General features: G+C 35.1%; 1 protein-coding gene across 16 annotated transcripts in view; it reads right to left on the bottom strand.

Moving 5' to 3' along the window:
- ZMYM4 (zinc finger MYM-type containing 4) overlaps positions 1-14,491 on the bottom strand; it is a 124,422-nt gene that overhangs the window by 42,544 nt on the left and 67,387 nt on the right. For all 16 annotated transcript variants that reach the window (XR_004973848.1, XR_004973847.1, XR_004973849.1 and 13 more), the window contains 8 exons: positions 12,660-12,744; positions 12,168-12,423; positions 5,950-6,124; positions 5,628-5,840; positions 1,893-2,043; positions 1,243-1,358; positions 531-806; positions 210-360 (listed from right to left, as the gene is read on the bottom strand). Coding sequence is in view for 12 of the 16 variants with exons in the window: in XM_036347696.1 (XP_036203589.1) it covers positions 210-360; positions 531-806; positions 1,243-1,358; positions 1,893-2,043; positions 5,628-5,840; positions 5,950-6,124; positions 12,168-12,423; positions 12,660-12,744 (1,423 nt within the window). In the remaining 4 variants the exon portion in view is untranslated. The remainder of the gene's footprint in view (positions 1-209; positions 361-530; positions 807-1,242; positions 1,359-1,892; positions 2,044-5,627; positions 5,841-5,949; positions 6,125-12,167; positions 12,424-12,659; positions 12,745-14,491) is intronic.

Below are 14,491 nucleotides of genomic sequence, written 5' to 3'. Positions count from 1 at the left end.
CTGCTATATACTTGGAGGATCATTTCCTTCATTTTAACATTTAAATGATATGAAGAATTTGATCAGAAAAATGTTGAAACAAGCATAAACGAAAGAAAAGGGTATAGTGTTATACAAAGATAAAATAAACCCACATAGTAACAGCTTAAATCATCAACTACTGTTAAAAGAACCAACATGCATAGTAGGTAAGATAATTTTGTCTTTACCTTCACTACAGAATGACTTGTCAGCACCTGAGAATCTCACAGTCTCCTTTAAAATTTTCTCAATTTTACAATATTCACACATTGCCATTACATGATTAATTTTTTTATATTCATCAGAACAATTCTTGCCACAGAACTGAAACATTTTACCCTGCAAATAAATAATTATCAAGTACTAATTAAACATTTATCTTACGGAAATCCTTATCCCTCTTATTTACAAAAAACAAATAGCACAATTTTGAGAAATAAAAAGCCAGAAACAATTTTACAGGTAGATCAGTTTATATTCAAAACCTTTATCATGATTCTACACTTTACCTTATAGTCAAGAAGTTCTGGTTTTGTGCCAAAAAGACGGGTGCAGTGCTGACACTTAAGTTTTACAACATTTCGTGCAAACCCAACATGTTGAGACTGGGCAGCAAGACGCTGGAGACCAGCTGCAGCAGAGCTATTGATGGAGGTGGGAGAAACAGCAGAGGTGTTACCTCCTCCTGCTGACACTGTTGAACCTCTGGGGATGCTTACAATTACTTGGCCCTGAGACAAGGGCACTACTGAAGAATTCACTCCTGTTGGTTTGTTAAACAAATTCTGGAATAAAGAGAAAAAACAAAAGCAATATCATAGTTTGTTCAAACAAGGTAGTATTGACTGTCTAAGAATACCAAGCATAGTTCTAAGCACCTAAAATACATTTGACAATAGGCAAAAATTCCTGCCTGTGAGCAGCTTATACTTGAAAGGGGGGAGTGTCACTTATAAACAAAAATAAAATAAAATAATTCAAAAATAATATATTCCCAAAAGATAATCTAGGAGATAATAATACCATTAATTTTACAGAACGCAGTTAAATGACATGCCTCCAAATACAGGATAGGATGAACCAAAGAATGCAAGTTTAATAGGACTTAAATAGTCGAAATTTAGTCAATCCAGGCACTAGAAAACACCTAATAAGTTCACATTACTATATAGTTTTAGGCAACTCACTCACTGGAGAAGAGAAAGGTTCCTGAAGCCATACCTGGAAAGCTACCACACAACTGTAGCTGCAGAAGTTGCGTATACTTCCATCTGACATGGCTAGGTGATACTGAGGAATTGCTGAAGTCTTACAACTGTTACACTGAACTTGTACACCTTAGCAAATCAAAATAAAACTAATGAGTAATATATATGTGTGTGTGTGTGTATATATATATATATGTATATATATTTATATATATATAAATTTACAAAAATGTATGAGAAAATAAGTAAATATTGCATAAGATATAAAAATTCAAGAGCCAGGAACTGAAACTAAACTTAATCACAGCACATACAGATAAAAACTAACTTAACATAAAAAATATTTCTTTTAAAGTTGTCAGTCTATCTGGAAACTATAAGATAAACAAATCCTAAAATAAATCAGGTGTGGAAAAGAAAATACAATAAAGAAGCCACATGAAATTCTTTTGCTAAGGACAAATGCACTAATAAACAAGCCAATAAACAAACATAAAAAAAGCAATCAGGTAATAGGTGATATTTTGTAACACAAATCTGAAATATTTTAAATTGGCCTTAAAAGACAACCAAATTTGAACAAAAACCTGTAATATATAAACAAAGCAGTAACTATAACTTTTCCAATGATTATATAAATATAGTTTACAAAACCAATATTACCTGCAGAAGTAACCATTTTAACTCTATAAGCAGATAAGCAATTAACAGAACAGAAAAGCTCTGTCTTTCCCAAGCTATTGGTATTTTCAATCATTTCTGCTGAGGATCTCAATGATTTGCAAAGCGAACATGGTGTAATTTTGGCTGATTTCTATTAAAAGAATAAAATAAAATTCATTTTACCCAATTACAAGTAAAAGCATAATTCTTTGAAATGTTTATACTTAACACTGTTAAAATATTTTAAATTAGTGGCTTTCAAACTTTTATAATTACAATCCTCAGTAAGAAATAAATTTTACATAGAGGCCCAGTACACACATATTTCTGAGGTTCTGTGTTTGCATTTTATAAAATGTTTCAGGTTCTATACTAGGTGCTATCTCATTCTTACTTCATATGTAACCTAAAAATATCTCAGTGACATAGGTATTTTACTACCCATTTACAAGACAAGAAAATGGATTCAAGCAGTTTAACTGCTTTTCCCAAAGTAAAACTCTATTTGAATATAATGTCTGGGAATCAAACTAAGACCTGCTTTACTTCTAAATCCAAGTTCTTTCTCTACACCACAGTATATATTAATATGTCAAAATTTTAACAGATATTGGCTAAATTATAATGAAATAATTTAGCCCTATAACCGGTTTGGCTCAGTGGATAGAACATCGGCCTGCGAACAGAAAGGTCCCAGATTCGATTCTGATCAAGGGCATGTACCTTGGCAGCTAATCAATGTTTCTCTCTCATCGATGTTTCTAACTTTCTATCCCTCTCCCTCCTCTATGTAAGAAATCAATGAAATACATTTTTTTAAAAAATTAAAAATAAAATAATTTAAAATTAAAATGTTTCAACCAATTGTTCCTTCTATTGTGGAACCAAAGAATCAAGCGTGCCACCCAGGCACTTGCCCTGACGAGCATCTTTCAATTGACTGAATCCAAGCAACTTTTTTTTTTTAAATATATTTTATTGATTTTTTACAGAGAGGAAGGGAGAGAGATAGAGAGAAACATCGATGAGAGAGAAACATCAATCAGCTGCCTCCTGCACATCTCCTACTGGGGATGTGCCCGCAACCCAGGTACATGTCCTCGACCGGAATCGAACCTGGGACCCTTCAATCCGCAAGCCGACGCTCTATCCACCGAGCCAAACTGGTTTCGGCCCAAGCAACTTTTATTACTTGATACAGAAAAACATTTGAACAAAGATAAAACACATGAAAACACTGTTAGGGCTTTTTTCCCCCCATGAGAGCAAAAAACAAGATTTCCTAAAGGAAGCTAACCCCGCCCCACCCTCTTTTTTTTTAATCCTCACCCAAGGATACTTTTTCCATTCATTTTTAGAGAGAGTGGAAGAGAGAGAAGGAGATAAACAGAAACACCGAACTGAGAGAGACACACCAATTGGTTACCTCCCACATGCCCCAGACAGGGCCAGGAGACTGCACCCGAGGTACATGCCCTTGACCGAATCAAACCTGGGACTCTTCAGTCCGCAGGCAACACTCTATCCACTGAGCCAAACTAGCTAGGGCAGGAAGCTAACCCCTTTTAATATGTTTGTATATTAATCAGAAATAAATGGGAACACTGTATAATGTTTAAAATTTCAGAATCATAAAGTTTTTTTGTTTTATAAGAATACAGCTACTATTTTTTTATTAATATATTTTTTTATTGATTTCAGAGAGGAAGGAAGAGAGAGAGATAGAAACATCCATGATGAGAGAGAATCATTGACTGGCTGCCTCCTGCAAGTCCCCCACTGGGGATCAAGCTTACAACCTGGGGATGTGCCCGCAACCTTGACAAGAATCAAACCTGGAAACTTTCAGTTCACAGGCCGACGCTCTACCCACTGAGCCAAACCGGGTAGGGCCATTATAAAGTTTTAAGAACAATTTAAGCCTAGTCAGTGTGGCTCAGTTGGTTAAGCCTTATCCCATGCACCAGGAGGTCGCCAGCTCGATTCCCACTCAGAGGCACATGCCCAGGTCATGGGCTCCAGCTCCGGTAGAGGCCTTGCAGGAAGCAGCAGATTTATGGTTCTATCTCTCTCTCCCTCTCCCTTCCTCTCTCTAAAACCAATTAAAAAAAAAAAAAAAAGGCCCCACCAGAGTGGCTCAGTGGTTGAGCATCCACCTATGAACCAGGAAGTCACAGTTTGATTCCCAGTAAGGGAACATGCCCGTGTTGCGGGCTCAATTCACTGTGTGGGGCGTGCAGGAGGCAGCCAAACGGTAGTTCTCTCTCATCATTGATGTTTCTATCTCTCTCTTCCTCTCAGAAATCAAGAAAAAAATAGATAGATATAGATAGATATAGATATAGATAGAGATAGAGATAGAGATAGAGATTAGATATATAGATATATATTAAAAAACAATTTAAATAAAGTTCCCAATCAACATTATTAAATTTACAAATTTTAGTTGACTGTATAAAAATTCACTTTCCTGCCGAAACCGGTTTGGCTCAGTGGATAGAGCGTCAGCCTGCGGACTGAAGGGTCCCAGGTTCGATTCCGGTCGGGGGCGTGTGCCTGGGTTGCGGGCACATCCCCAGTAGGAGACGTGCAGGGGGCAGCTGATCGATGTTTCTCTCTCATTGATGTTTCTAACTCTCTCTCTCCCTTCCTCTCTGTAAAAAATCAATAAAATATATTAAAAAAAAAAAAAATTCACTTTCCTAAGAAAACAAACGATCAGCAAATGCACTGAAACAGAAAGCCATTGTAAAATTTTAAATGTAAAAAGTTTGTACTATTCTTTTGTGCTTATAATTTTAAAATCTAATTTTTGATCAAAATTTAGTAACAAAATATAAATGGTGTACGAAATTGCATTAGACATTTGTCATACTAGAATTCATCCAATTCATTCTCTACAACCCTTAATTCACAAAATAATATATAACCCACATTTATTTTTTATTTCATGAAGAGAAGAAAAAAACTCTTAAACAATTAATGGTAAGTTCTTATTTTCTGAATTGCAATTTCAACCATAAGGATTTGAATTCAAGAATATATATGCAACTTGAACATTACCCTAGCAAGTAAAATGTGTGTGTGTTTGTGTGTGTGTATGTAAAGCAAACTATATTTAAAAAAACAGAAGACTAACACCAAATAGATGGTACATTATTTTTCTTCTTTGCACTCTTCTGCATTTTCGAAATATTCTTCAAAAACATGAATCATATGTGAAATAAAAGTCATACCTAAAAACATGTATTTCAAATGCATAAACAGAAATATATGCCACTTCTCTGACTGGCATGTTCAGTGGTTAGAGCACTGGCCTACACACCAAAGGGACTAGGATAAATTCCCAGTCAAGGAATTGTAGGTTTGATCCCTGCCTTAGTTCCCAAGTTGGGGTACATGTGGGAGGCAGCCAACTGATGTTTCTCTCTCACATTGAAGTCTTTCTTTCTTTCTCTCTCCTGCCTTCGACTCTAAAAAAAAAAAAAAAAAATCAATGGAAAAGATACCCTTGGGTAAAGATTAACCAAAGAAAGAAATATATGCTACTTATAAAACTCTTGTTATAAAGTTTTTAACAGGCATTCATTTGACAACTACTACTTACATGTAAAAATACTAATTAAGGTAATAATATCTTAATATTTTTGTGACATTTTCATAAATAAATTCCACCAAAAAATTTAAATACCCCTAAAATAAACGAAGTCATCAGGATTAAATATGGTCATGTACCTGCTTATATGCTGTAATACACGTTGAGCTACAAAACTTCTTAGACTGCCCCTCTATCTGAAGCATGTGGCATTGTCCAGAGCCACTGTAACAATAACCCCCACAGTTCTCACAACAGTTCATGGTGAGGTTGTTAGCAGAGCGAAACTTAGAGAAGCAGGCATCACTGCAAAGTTTATGTACCACATTTTGGTAATTAACTTCATGTCGAATCTAGGAATTAAGAAATAACAAAATACAAACAATAAGCAGAGACTATCAAAACTTTTCTTTAAGCACAAGCATTAGACCCCTCACCCCAATAAAATAAAAGATAACTTACAACAGCATTCTTCTGACACATGCTGCATTTGGTTGAAATGCTATTCGTATTTATGGTAACAACAGGTTTTCTTTTCAGTTCATATGTTGATAAACATGACTGGCTGCAAAAATCTTTACTACTGGTCGTATTTTCAAACTGGGCACTGATCACATCCTTTGGATTTAAAATGTCTCTAAAGATAAAATAAGTCACAGTATAATTAATTTTTTTCCTTTTTGTGAGCTAAATAAAATAAAAGAGGCAATTACAGTATAGGAAAAGGTAACTGATATTTAAGTCAGAAAACCTGGGTTTTCTTGGATAAACTGATAAATTGCTTTGATTCTTAAGTTCTGTTCTATAAAATAGACCTAAGCCGGCCTTCATGGCTCAGTGGTTGAGCATCGACATATGAACCAGGTCACAGTTCGATTCCTTATCAGGGTACATGCCCAGTTGCAGACTCCATCCCCAGTAGGGGGTATACAGGAGGCAGCTGATCAATGAGTCTCTCTCATCATTAATGTTTCTCTCTCTCTCTCTCTCTCTCTCTCTCTCTCTCTCTCCTTCTCCCTTCCTCTCTGAAATCAATAAAAATATATTTAAAATTAAAAAATAAAATAAAATGGACCTAATAGAGATTTACTCCATAGAAATGTTGAATTACTACTATACATTGTTTCCAGATTTTAAAAAATATATACATGAGTTATCATTCATTACCTCTAATCGGTAAAAATAGATTTTTAATTTTCTTCTTCAGGCTCTTCTATATTTTCAAAATATTCTTTAAAAATATTAATACTTAAAATTTTCGTAAAGAACTATCTTTTAAAAGTAAGGACACCTTTCAACCTACAGTGTATATTCTAGCATGATTATATAGTACTGAACCATTTCTATATCTAAATAATTTAATATGTAGGCATCACTTACAAAGGGAATAGAGATTAAAATCCTAGGGATTAAGGTTCCTCTATCTGTCCCTCTATCTGAAGCATCTACCACTCCACCCATCCCCCATAAAACAGTCTTCCTATATAATAGTTTAAGTGTAAAGCATTTTAAAAACAAATTTTTTAAAAAAAGAATGGTTGTTTATTGATTTTTTTAAAGAGAGAGGAAAGGAGAGGGAAAGAGAAACATGCATGTGAGAGCAACACATCCATTGGCAAACTCCTGCATGCCCCCCACAAGTGATAGAGCCCATAACCCAAGCATGTGCCCTGACTGGGAATCAAATCAGCAACCCTTTGGTACACGAGATATTCCCAACAAACTGAGAAACACCAGCCAGGGCAAAAAATAAATTTTTTAAAATACCTTGATAAATTTTCTAAAGAGTATCTCTTTCCTATGAGTACACACCCACATAATAGTGAATAAGCTGTGTTCTATTAATTCCTGCATCTTTAATAGGTTATACTAATAAAGTACTTTTTAGAAAAGATTACAAATATCTCTGCGTCAATAAAAGATAACACTAAACATGAGAATTATGATAAAGAACACCTGATACCACACTACACTGCAATACACAACTTCATACCTCATCTTCTATAGTTAATAGCTCCAGACTACTCTGCATTTTTTTTTGCCTTTATAGTTGTTTCATTTTTAATTAAGTTTTACTGTATTTCATTTACAAGGGTATTTACTGAGCAGTTGTATTGAGCCAGGCATTAGCTAACTCCTATGTCAAGATACAGTGCAAGCATGCACTCAAGGAGCTCCTAGTATATTGGGACAAATAGACAAATGATATATCAAATAACATAAAAGAAGCATCCTTAAAATATAAAAGAGTAATGTAATACTTTTGAAAAAGATACATATAAAGTGCTATGTAGAAACAGAAATGAGGAACAATTATTTCAGACACTATGTGACATGAAAGGCTACCCAAAAGAAGATGACATTTGAACTAGACCTTAATAAGAATTTTCTAAAAGTTAAGGAGATAAAGAATTGGGAAACAGTATGAATCAAGGTAATGGAAGTATAAAACATAACAAAAATGTAGGTATTTCTCACTGCTCTCAAGTAAGCTTAGTGTCCAATTACATTATATCTTATTGTAGCAGAGTACATGTTATTCCAGAATAAGAAGCAATCTCATTCAGATAGTAAAAATTCAGAAATGGTACAGAGAACCCTGAAACAGTTATTTCCTTGAGTGCTACTATATAAAGAAATCTAATTTTTATAATAGTACTAACAAAATTATACTAAAAATTACCTCTTTTATGTAGGATTTGAAATACATACATATATATATTTTTTTTTTTTAAGAAGTTTTTACTGATTTTAGAAAGACAGAGGAAGGGAGAAGAATGGGGAGATAGAAACATCAATGAGAGAGAAACATTGATCAGCGGCCTCCTGAATGCCCCCTACGGGGATCAAGTCCCAAACCCCCGGGCATGTGCCCTGACTGGGAACTGAGCCTATGACCTCTTGGTTCATGGATGGACACTCAATCACTGAGCACACTGGCTGGGCAGAAATATACTTTTTAAAAAACAAATCATTAGGTACCTATGACTAAGGAAACTAAAAATTAAATGATTAGCCAAAATATATTCAGTTTTAGTTAATCCAAGATACTAAAAGATATCCTATACAATAAAGAGGTGATATGCAAATTGACCATCACTCCAACACACAAGATGGCCACCCCCATGTGGTCAAAGATGGCCACCACAAGATGACCTGCAGGGGAGGGCAGTTGTGGGCGATCGGACAGCAGGGGAGGGCAGTTGGGAGGGGCCTGGCCTGCAAGGGAAGGCAGTTGGGGTCAACCAGGCCAGCAGGGGAGGGCAGTTGGGGGGGGGGGGGGACCAGCCCTGCAGGAGAGGGCAGTTAGGGGCAACCAGGCCAGCAAGGGAGGGTAATTAAGGGCAACCAGGCCGGCAGGGGAGGGCAATTAGGGGCAATCAGGTCGGCAGGGGAGTGGTTAGGGGGTGATCAGGCTGGCAGGCAGAAGCGGTTAGGGGCAATCAGTCAGGCAGGCAGGCGAGCGGTTGGGAGCAAGCAGTCCTGGATTGTGAGAGGGATGTCCCAGATTAGAGAGGGTGCAGGTGGGCTGAGGGACAGACAGACAGACACACACACACAGACACACACACACACAAATTTGAATTTCGTGCACCGGGCCTGTAGTGGTAAATAAAAGATTAAGAAAAATAAAACTGTTATTCCAAACTAATGAGTTTCTTTCAACCTAAATGCTGCGGCTATAAAAGCAGCAGTAACTATCAGAAAGAAAATCTTTTCTAGCTCCACCTATTCAAACTAAATTGAAATCCTTCTTATAGGGATTGACTTACAAATTAAACTTGTTTAACTATATCGATTATTGGAGAAAGGGAGGATAGTGCATGTGCCAAAATTAACCAGTTATGTGCCACTGAACAAATCCTTAAACTTCTTTGAATATAATTTCCTTTTAAGGTACAATCCAATTCAATAATTTGATAATCGGATAGCCAGATTATCCCAGACTTGTAATGACTGTGTTAATAACAGGGGAAAAAGGTAAAGTGGTGAAAAGGAGATGAAAAAGTAGTAGTTCAGGAATGGAAATTATATACAAAGAAAACCAAGACTGATCAGGGGCTGGGGACTGAGCCTTAGAAAGGAGTATTCTGTAAAATGAGGAGGGGGGAAAATAAGAAAGAAAATGAAGAAGAAAGGGCTGAGGTGATAGGTAGGTAAGAAAACCTGAAAGAGGCAAATGAAATAGAACAAGGGGTAAATAAATAAAAAGCATAACAGAGTAAGTGAATGAAGTCAGTAGAACAATTAAGAGTCAAGGAATGAGCCCTGGTCAGGTGGCTCAACTGGTTTGGGCATCATCCTGTACACCAAAAGGTGGTGGACTCAACTCCAAATCAGGGCACATGCCTAGGTTGCAGGTTTGATCCCAGGTCAAGGTGTGTCCAGGCAGCAACCAAAAGATGTTTTCTCTCCCACATCGATGATTCTCTTTTTCTTTCTTTCTGTCTTTCTCTCTTTTTCTCTCTTTCTCTCTCTCTCTATCTCTCCCTCCTTTCCCCCCTCCCTCCCTCCTTCCCTCCCTCTCTCCCACTCTTCCTCCTCTCTTTAAAAATCAATAAACATATCCTTAGGTGATGATTTAAAGGAAAAAAAAAGTCAATGAATGACAGGTTGAAAAAAAGAGAAAATGTATGGATAAGACTAAACAGCAATAAAAAATGTAATGTTAGCCCTAGTTGGTTTGGCTCAGAGCGTCAGCCTGTGGACTGAAGGGTCCCAGGGTCTATTCCAGTCAAGGGCACTTGCCCGGATTGTGGGCTCGATCCCCAGTAGGGGGCGTGCAGCAGGCAGCCAATCAATGATTCTCTTTCATCATTAATGTTTCTATCTCTCTCTTCTTCTCCCTCTCTGAATCAATAAAAATATATATATGAAAAATGCAATCTTAAAGAATAATTACATCACATAAGATCAAGATACATAAGATATGACATGTAGGTAAAAATGACCTATCACCAGGTAACACTAGGCAAACACCACAAACTAAATGAATATAATAAATTTAGATGAAAATCATAACATATAAGGTGGGGCAAAGGTAGGTTTACAGTCGTGATGAGAAGCACAGTTTATTCTTGTATAATTATTTCTTAATTATTGTATTATTATCCAAAAGAACTACTGTAAATCTACTTTTCACCTACCTTGTATGTAGACAAGAATTAGAAAGCACAGAAAGACGGTATACATTTTAAAATTTATCTGAGCCCAGATGGGTTGGCTCAGTGGTTGAGTGTTGACCTACAAACCAGGAGGTCATGGTTCGATTCACGGTCAGGGCATATGCCTGGGTTGCGGGCTCCATCCCCAGTTGGGAATCATGCAGGAGGCAGCCGGAACAACGATTCTCTCTCATCATTGATGTTTCTATATCTCTATCCCTCTCTCTTCCTCTCTGAAATCAATAAAAAAAATATTTAAAACGTATTTGAGTTTTCTATGGTCATTTTGAAACCCACTCATTCTTTTAAAGAAGTATCTATGATTATTAGAGAAGAGAAATATTGTTGAAATTTTAAAAAGTGCTGATCCCCAAAGTAAGAATTAAGAAAGAAACATAATAGAAAGTTATGTAAAATTATTTCATTGCAAAATAAGAAACTACAAAAATAATAACATTAAGTTGATTTAATCTTTGAATCTGATGATTAATATACCAGAATATAGACATTAGCCATGTGGTATATTAAGTACTCATTTCTAAAAGCACGTTTCACAATTCAAACAGTATAAAGAAAGAAATCTATGTCTGTTAATTAAACTTTAATCATAAAGAGATGTGCTTATGACTAACTTCCAGAAAAATATCTAACCATATTCAAAATTCTTTTTTTTTGTCTATATGCCTTTTTCCAACTGAACCACAAGAGGGAGCATCTTTTTCCACAGAGAAAGAGCTGCATCCACATGAGGAACTTTAACACAAATATCTAAACTACTAAAACATGGTTTGCATAGGTTAATAATAGAAGCCAACGTGATTCTATTATTAGAACAAGGCATCATTCATCTTTTTCTGACATATTTAAAATTTCTATCAATCGCCTTACAAAATTAGTACATATTATTCAAATATATCAGGATGTCCTTATAAGGTCTAAGGGCACACACACTTTTTTGTTGTTAAACACTGAAATGGGACCTCTGAAGTAATTCAGATATTGAATATATATATGCACATATATATGTGTATATATATATATATACACATATATATGTGCATATATATATATATTTGAATCCATGTAAAGAAGAAAGTATTAAATGAATTCTAATTATATAGTAGGAAATATAACTTCAAATTTGTTGGATTTAAGTATCTATTGCCTACAGTTGCAACCAAAATATTTTGGCCATATAATACCCCTAAAATGGTATAGTTTTTGTTTCATAAAGTATCTCAACTAACAAGGATGAAAAGATTGGTTTCAAAAACATCTCTAATATAGAAAAGGTGCATTATTTAAAGTTTTATTTTGACCATGAATTTAAAGTTAAAAAGAAAGCTGAGCACCTGACATCCAGAAAAAAGAAAAACAACAACTTATCTGTTGGTACTAAATAATGTGATATTTCTCAAAAACCATGGAAATGTAGAAAATTAAACAATACACGGATAAGAACAAAGTATCTTAAAAGAAAGAAAACAAAAAAGATAATTTAGAATTCTGCTATACTTAGAGCAACTTGAACAAGTTTTCTTGGTGGGAGGAGGTGGTGGGCGGGCAGGTGGAACTGTATATCCAGTGAGGCACAGTGTAGAGCAGAAAAGCTGCGTAGACCCTTTCCTCTGATAAGCAGTTTGCCCCTTCTGTAGAACTTTTTTACAACCAGAACAGGAAACTCGAATAGCTGTGGCTGGAACTGAAGGTAGCATTTTATTCATGCCAGATGACGTCAGAGGAGGCTGGAAGCCAGTAGTCAACTGTGGAGCTTTAAAAAAAAAATTTTTTTTGAAAGAAAATGTTTTACTTTGACCATGAATTTTAAGTATGAATCTTCCTTTCTCTTCTAGAACTGGTCTTGAAACTCAATACTAATTATGCAATACGCAGTTAAAGCCATTCTAACTGGGCAGAGAGAACTGCTTAGTTTACTAATACAAGTAGATACTTCTCACTCATATTGGTCAGAATAAATAAATATAATCATTCAGTTCTGTATCTTACCAAGAGGACTGCCACTGACTGAAAACACAGCACTAATTTTCAGTTCCCCCTCTTGAGTTTTTTGCTGTTGGCCATGATTAAACTCCTTTAAAAACAAAACAAAATGAAATGAATACATAGAGGAAAGAATAAATACAATGTATCTAAAGAAATCCAAACATTGAAGACATTTTACAATAGCTATATAGGGGTGGAAAATGTTTATTTACTACATTAAAAAAAACAACAACACAGCAGCAACATATATTTACAATAAGGGAGTAAATTTGTATATGCTGAGAGAATAAAAGGCCAAATATGAAAGCAGTTACCTAATTAACTTATAGTATGTACTACCAGATAATTACAAATCATTTTTTAAAATTTTAATATTACAGTATTTTAAGTTGCTGTTTACCTATTATAAAAGTAATACACACCCACTATACAAAATTTAGACAAACAGGAATAAGAAAAACATTCTAGCCGAAACCAGTTTGGCTCAGTGGATAGAGCGTCGGCCTGGGGACTGAAAGGTCCCAGGTTCGATTCCGGTCAAGGGCATGTACCTTGATTGCGGGCACATCCCCAGTAGGAGATGTGCAGGAGGCAGCTGATCGATGTTTCTCTCTCATCGATGTTCCTAACTCTCTCTCTCTTTCTCCCTTCCTCTCTGTAAAAAATCAGTAAAATATATTTTTTAAAAAAAAGAAAGAAAAACATTCTAATCATATTTATATCACCTCAAAACAATCACTGTTATTCTTTAGGTATATTTTTTTCTAGTCTTCTTTCCCCTCCTGCATTCAGAGGTTTTATTTCTTTGCGATTATATTAAATACACCATTCTCATAAAATGATTTTTTTGACCACTTGAATCAACTGAACATTTGCATATTAAACATTACTCCACGTCTAAGTGGTTAAGCATCAGAGTTTTTTAATTTGGAGTCCAAGAGTCCTTGAGGTCTATAGATATAATATGGGGAGTCTGAGAATTCTAAAATAATTTTTTAAAACTGTGTTTTTATTTCAATGACATTTTTAGTGAATGTAAACATATTTAAAGTCATAAATAACCACATATAACTGAGTTATACTACCAGTTTTCATTGCTATTGTTTACTTTTACAATTATATTATTGCACTGCGAAACTGCAAAGTAGTAGATTAATTCATTGTTTATCACACTGGACTTGCAAAAATCCCGCAAGACTTCTTATTCTTGGAATTCTCAGGTAACTCCAACAATACTCCCTTTCTTTGTGGTGAGGGGTATCTGTATATTACTCCTCAAGTTTGAGAAATACTGATATATTTTAACAGATGTAACAGATTATACAGGAAAGAGATTGGGTTGAAGTGAGAGAGGCACTTGCCTCAGGCATAAAATTAAAGCACCAAAAATATCAGTAATCAAGATAAAAAATTATGTTAATGCAATATTTTTTAAAATAAAAAATGCAAAATCCATGATGAATATAGTATCAAAACTTGAAATAAATAAGGACAGGATCAGTATTGCTGATTTTTCCTTTGGACTGAGGCTCCGTTTTCATGGCCCAGCATGACATAGAGTTACATAACCCCAACCCAGTGTCATTCCATTTTTCACACATTCCATGAAGAACATCTTTGTGAATACTCAAATTCTCATTTTTAGGATTAACTCCTAAAAGAAATGATCCTTATAGTGGAATTACTAAGTAAACAAATACATAGTAAAAGTTCCTGATACGCAATGACATTGTTTAAAAAACAAACAAGTATCACTTAATTATATTTGTTCTAGTAATTTGTGAAAAAAGCCATTTAAAAGGCTTTTCCCCATTGGTGTTTCAATTTGCAATTCT

Source organism: Myotis myotis, unplaced genomic scaffold (assembly GCF_014108235.1).
Source record: "Myotis myotis isolate mMyoMyo1 unplaced genomic scaffold, mMyoMyo1.p scaffold_m19_p_2, whole genome shotgun sequence".
Classification (NCBI taxonomy): Eukaryota; Metazoa; Chordata; class Mammalia; order Chiroptera; family Vespertilionidae; genus Myotis; species Myotis myotis.
Note: the sequence above shows the minus strand (reverse complement) of the source record. Positions and strands in the feature narration are given on the sequence as shown.